This window comes from Delphinapterus leucas, chromosome X (genome assembly GCF_059928025.1).
Source record: "Delphinapterus leucas isolate spDelLeu-1000000601 "Yukka" chromosome X, BTC_Dleu_Yukka2, whole genome shotgun sequence".
NCBI classification, from domain to species: Eukaryota; Metazoa; Chordata; class Mammalia; order Artiodactyla; family Monodontidae; genus Delphinapterus; species Delphinapterus leucas.
The window spans coordinates 17,200,970-17,207,568 of record NC_143150.1 but is presented as its reverse complement, the minus strand read 5'-3'; the positions used below and the strand labels follow the sequence as shown (position 1 = coordinate 17,207,568).

Here is a 6,599-nt window from a genome sequence, read left to right as displayed (position 1 = left end):
AGGTGATTAGGTCATGAGGGTGGAGCCCTCATGAATGGGATCAGTGCCCTTATAAAAGAGGCCCCAGAGACCTCTTTTGCTTTCTATCCATCATGTGAGGACACATGTAGTCTGCAACCTGGAAGAGGGCCCTCACCATAACCTGACCATACTGGCTCCTTGATCTCAAATTTCTAGCTCCCAGAATCATGAGAAATAAATTTCTGTTGTTTATAAGCCACCTAGTCTCTAGTACTTTGTTATAGCAGCCCAAACAGACTAAGACAATGACTAAATTACTAATGTCTACTGTAATCCTTTGTGTATATTGTCATGTACATTGTACTAACATTGTCTGCTTCTTAATAAATGTGTGACCTTGGGCAAGTTTCTTAATCAATCCGTGACTCAGTTTCCTTATTTGTAAAATGGATATATTAAGAGTATTTCTCTCAGGGCTGTAGTGAGGATTCAATGAGATGCTTCTACTATTTGGAATGGCCTCTCTCAGATCAGCCCAGGGCTGGCTCCTTTTTCACATTCAAGAGTCAGTTCAAATGGCAAATTCACAGCAGCTTTCCCTGACCACTCTGACTCCTTCTCCAATTTCTCTCATATTGCTTTGTTTTAAGCTCGTCATGGCATTTGTCACTGTCTGATTTTCTCTTTGTGTACTTATTTATTTGTTTACTAGCTGTGTGACCTTGATTTCTCTGAGCCTCAGTTTCTATTCACTGCCATATCCTCAGTGGCTAGAATATAGTAGCGCCCAGTGAATATTTGTTGAATGAACTGACTTACCTTCCCTTTCCGAGTCTTTGAGAACAGTAATGGATAGCTAGACTTGGGTGAAAATTTTCTGATCACATAAGTCGGGGGACAAAACTCTTTGCAGAGTGCTATCAGTCTATGGCTAAGTATAAGATCTAGCCCCTGGCCTCAGCAGCTTACCATCTAGTTGGTGGGATGTGAGTTGAGTGATTCCTAGAACAACTGGTGGATTATAAATCACTAGTGCAAATTCTGCCTTCCGTGGACAAGAAGTGATACAGAAAAGTGATGGATCAAACTAAGAAATTATGTGGCTAAGTGCTAAGTTGAGTAGTGTAGAGTCTCAGGGATATGGGTAGACAGACGGAGGGATTCAGCTGGGGGACCTTAAAGGAGAGAGAAGTCATCCTAGAGAAGGGACCAGACACTAATGTTGGTAAAGCTCTTAGAAGAGTGTCTGGCCCATAGTAAAAGCTATGTGTGTGTTTATGAAATAAAAACGCCCAACTGATATTTTTATGCCACCAGGACTTCCCTGGCGGTCCAGTGGTTAAGACTCCGAGCTTCCACTGCAGGGGGCGTGGGTTCGATCCTTGGTCGGGGAACTAAGATCCCACATGCCGGGTGGCACGGCCAAAAAAGGGGGAAAAAAAGATACAAAAATAGAAAACAGCTTTGTTCATGGAATTACCATGGGCTGCTCTTTTTGAAAAGCACGCATAAGAAGGCCACAAGAGCACATATTTGTCTGATATTAGTAAATATTATATACCAATTGTAGGAAGAGCATCAACTGGAGACCCCAAATCTAAGGATCACATGGACGCAATCTGATCATCCAGACGAAGACACCATTTCTCAGAAGTACTAACAAAGGAAGAAAACTGCACGGATGGGCCTCCTGAGCCTCTGCTTGGTGATGTGGGCCCTGGGTCTGCCCTTCCTCGTTGAAGACACAAGGCGGACTATCACAGTTGGGCCTTTGGCTGGACTGTGACAAGGTGAACACCTCATAGCATGTCTCACCATCCCGGGTTGTGATGGCTCCCTCACTGGCTACTTCCCTGGAGCAGGGCATCGTGAGCCACGGGGAACGTTGGGGGGCAGTGCAGGACACTGGGATCACGTACTTAGACGACGTATGCTTGGGGGCATAGTGCAGCTCGGTGCTGTAGAGAACCATGTCCTGAGAGACTGCCTTGGCCGTGATGCCACATTCCGCGACACGGTAGGTGAACTGGTAGGCATAGGGCTGAACATGGTTGGCAGGGCAACCCAGTCCCAAGTGTAACTCATGAAAGTGCACATATACGTCATTGTTCAACATGTAGGGGTGCACGGTGACCATGAGCCAGTCTATGGAGCACAGCACAGTTATCGGATTTTCTCCGGAACAGGCCGAAAACACAGAGGTGAGGAAGACTAGCCCTCCTATCAAGTTGAAAACTTTCATCCCGGTAGCGGATCAGGTAATGACTCTCAGGAAACAGGAAGCTGTCTGGTGAGGAGTTCTAGAGCACAAAGGAACACAAAAGGAAAATCGTCTTATTTCCTATTGAAAGTTCAAACACGATCATTTTTTAAAAACAAAAGACCATTCCTAAAGCATTAAAGAAAAAGAAGCTAAGAGAGTAGAACTTAAATGTTCTCACTAAAAAGAAAAAAGGTAAACATGTGAAGTGAGGGATGTGTTAATTAACCTGATGGGGGAAATTTTTTCACAGTGTAAACGTATGTCAAGTCAGCACGCTGTATACTTTAAATCCCTTCCAATTTTACTTGTCAATTATACCTCAATAAAACTGAAAAAAAAAGAATAAAAAGCAAAGGAAAAGATCCCTGTGAAAGAGAACTGAATTTTGATGTCATTGTTGGAACTCACGTGTTTCTAGATGACTACAATGGCTTCTTTAAGTGACTTTACCATATTGTTTTGGTATAAAACACAAATCCGTCACATACAGAATGAGAGTCTACGCCGATCTGGAGTAGCATTCCTTTGTGTGCAACCCCAGCCAAAAAGAAAACAAAACAGTTTTCATGCCAAACATTAAATAAGGTGACAGGAGATAACAGTCTAATTCAAGCTGACAGCACTTTCCTCCTGAAGGCCCCAGTGTCCTCCCATAGACCATACTAATGAACCCTTCTCTATTGCCTTCTTCTTTTGGTTAGCAACAGATTTAATTAAATGAAAACCTACCAAGGAATTGTGGTTTATTCCCAACATCCAGATATTGAAATTTTGCCAAGTGGCTCACTTAAAATGATCAAATGAATGCTTCATAAATGCCAGCAGTAGTCATAATGCCATTATGACCAGCAGCCATTATGACCTCGCAAAATAGCAAGATTGCAGAGTGACAGGCAGAGCAGTATGGAGGAAAAAAGAGTCATGCTAAGAACAAGTGTCTAAAACAGTTTCAGAAGAGGTACACACAAAGGAAGAAGGAACAGGAATATCATCAAATATTGTTCAACTCAGTTTTCATTTTAAAAGTGAAAATGAAATAAATCAAATAGAAAAGTGCCTAAAATTTCAAAGGAAATGTCTATGCAGGGTTTTACTCTTGTTCCCTGCTGAATTAAGTAATCCTTGCGTAAATGAATTCATTCTTTGACTAATATTTATTGAGCGTCTACTATGTGCCCAGCACTGTGCTAAATAAAAAGCATCCCAAGACAGTTCTTTCCTCCCGTCTTCCTCAGTTGCAAAAATGTAGCTGTTTCTCTTCCTCTGATACTGATGAATTTGCTGCACTCTTTAATGGAAACCATGGCGGAGGAGCCCACTAGCCAGGTGCAGTGGCCTGCATGAAGTGCTTTGTTTTCACATCAGCACTTGATCTGGTTGGTACCCCTGTCTCTCCCTCTCTCCTTACTGACTCCTCATTCTCTTGGGGATGTTGAGGTGTAAAGAGAAGCCTAAGAGGTCTCCCCGGCTCCTTCCTTGCCTCTTTGTTCTGAAATGGCTCTCTTAGGACTGCTTTTTTGTTTTTCACGAAGCAAAAAAACAAACAAACAAACAAAAAACCATAACAGAAAAACAGCAGCAGCAGCAACAAACCGAAAAACCCAGCCCTCTTACCCCTCCAAAAAACCAACCAAACAAAATACGATGATGATGACGACAACAGCAACAAAACCCGAGTTAATTCGGATGCCAGCTGGTCCTGGATAATGACTCAACAGTTAAATAAACAAACCGCTTGCTCTGGAATGATGCATATTTGCTGAGGTTCCTTCTGGAAGCTGAGATCATCACTCCATCGCTGCTGCACTATTGCCTTGGTCTCAGGAAGACCACCTTGCCCTGAGCTTGCTTTAGGAGTCCCTTTCTCTCCCTCTCTCTCCCTCTTTCCTCCTTCCTTCACATGATCTCACAGCCTGGACCTATTTGCCCTGAACAAAAACCTCCCCTCTAAGTAGTTCCTGGAATAGGTCAGGGAAACAATCCTTCCACTCCAATTTTGTTGTTCAAACCCCAGAACTGACACCAAGTTTAAGGGTGCGCTCCTGTGCAGGGAGTTAGCCACGTACTTCCTCTCCATCCCTCGGGCATCTTTCCTATTGTCTCTCCTCCTCCTTCTCATGGTTAATCCAAAGAGAATGATAAAAAGCCCAAATTCTCTGAGAAGCATTACAGTTGTCACCCAACGAATCATTTTAGGCTACCTCACTCCCACTCTCACACCCACTTTTTGAATTACATGCACTGAATCAGTCTTTTTTATATATATATAAATTTAGTTAGTTAGTTAGTTAGTTTTGGCTGTGTTGGGTTTTCGTTTCTGTGCGTGGGCTTTCTCTAGCTGTGGCGAGCGGGGGCTACTCTTCATTGCGGTGCGCGGGCCTCTCATTGCGGTGGCTTCTCTTATTGCGGAGCACAGGCTCTAGACGCGCAGGCTCAGTAGTTGTGCCTCACGGGCTTAGTTGCTCCGCGGCTTGTGGGATCAGACCAGGGCTCGAACCCGTGTCCCCTACATTGGCAGGCAGATTCTTAACCACTGCGCCACCAGGGAAGCCCCGAATCAGTCTTGAAGGAAGGGCTTTAGTAACATCACTGAGTTTGGGGGTTTATTTAGCACAAATCTCCAAATTCAGTACAGAATCGGTTTCCTCTGATTTTCTTGTAGCCAGGGAGAGATTGCCACAAGATTGGAGCAATAAGTGTGTGTGACAACATACCTTTGAGCTCAGATAAAACTGAAAAATGAAGTCAGTGGGACCCATGTTTAAGACTGCATCTCTAAGGTGGGAGGGAGGAGTTGGGAGATCAGGGGAGAGCAGAAGGCACTTTCTAATGAGCTTGCTAACTCCTAGCTCAATGCCACTCTTGGGGAGTTGCTCCCTTTTGCTGAGCACAGGTTGTCAGAACTGGGCAGCCTCCCTTCCCTGCTGCCTGAATTCCCAGGGAAAGGTAGAGGGTGTGTGTGGGGGTGTGTGTGGGGGTGTGTGTTGAGGGATGGTTATAAGTCATTCACAACACAGTGTAAACTCATCAAATCAGCTGGCTTTTCTAACATCCAGCTGAGATGTGTTGGCAGAATAGGACCTTGGACTTGGATGGGGAGGGAGAGGGTTGGCTCTGAGAAAGAGGGTTGAGGGGCTAGAGATGGGAAGGGGGCGCCAGAAGAGAGGGTTGTGCAGTTTGCGCCAAACTGGAGGTATTTTTAGCCATAGTTGGGGCTGAGCCCAGCATCCTGGAGCTGAGGGAGTTGAGGACTGGGGAAGAAATAACTGCAGAGAAGGGAGCGCTCACCCTGGGACTACTGTCGGGCTTCCCAGAGGCAGCTGGGCTGTTAGAAAGCAGGTCTCAGGGTTTGCATTACCATAGCCCCATTTTGGCTTGATTGCAAATTATCCTTGCAAAGCTCATAACTTCGACGCCTTTGTATAGCCAAGCAGGGCTATTGGTACCTACAGTCCTGAACTGAGCTATAGGGAAGCCAGCGAAACCAGGGCTGCTAATGACACCTGGATGCAAAATGTTTGCTTTCCTTGCAGCTACAGAGTACAGTAGCTTTCTGTTTTTCTAAGTGTGGTTTATGCATATACATTTTCCATTCGTTTTTTTTAAAGTTTTCCTCCTTCCCCTTAAAAAAAAATTCCCTAATAAGCCTAATTCTTAATACATCCTTTACATTTTAAAAAAAACAAAACAAAACATGAAACGTTTCATTCTGGGAATATGAACTCTATTTCTTAATGTCTTACAAGAAAGAGATTGAATATTGGTCTAAACACAGAGCATTTTTAATCTCAGGGAAAAAAAGAGACTTTTTAAGAGAGAAGTAGATTAGTTTTGTGATGTTGGTGAGTGAGTTGAGACGTGTAACACAAATCTCCTTGAAAGCAGACAGATTGTTGCCTCTTCATCTCCTCTGATGTCGTTAGAGACACATATGAACTCTTTGCGTGGGGAATGGGGAGGGGATTAGCTAAACATTTCCACATCTGGTTTGAGAACAGTTTGGAGAAAGAATTCACTCCATAGGCTCCTGGAAGCTTTTGGGGTCGACAGTTATTTATTTTTAAAATTCAGTATACTCATGACAGCATAGTTATCATTTGTATATTGTTTTCCCAGAATCTTGTTGTCAAAACAAAAGGAAACAGAGGGGAAAAGGAAACTCCAAAGCAGTACGCAATTATCTCAGGGAAATATAACTGTCAGGGCATTGATTTGCAGCAAAGTTTGTTCACTCTCTTGCAGCTGATTTGAAGAAAAATGAATCTGAGTTGGAATAAAGATTCCTTTACAAAATAAGAAGAAAGAATCCTAACACTCTGTGGACCCTTTAGTTTAGAAATTCAAATAGTCACATGTTGACTTTGCCCAGCCAACT

General features: G+C 43.6%; 1 protein-coding gene across 1 annotated transcript; it reads right to left on the bottom strand.

The window, feature by feature from the left end:
• Positions 1–1,565: 1,565 nt before the first annotated feature.
• On the bottom strand, positions 1,566–2,203 carry PLAC1 (placenta associated 1). Its single transcript, XM_022554308.1, is given in 2 exon segments — positions 1,566–1,639; positions 1,642–2,203. Coding segments are annotated over 2 exon segments (636 nt in total).
• Between the last annotated feature and the right edge of the window lie 4,396 nt (positions 2,204–6,599).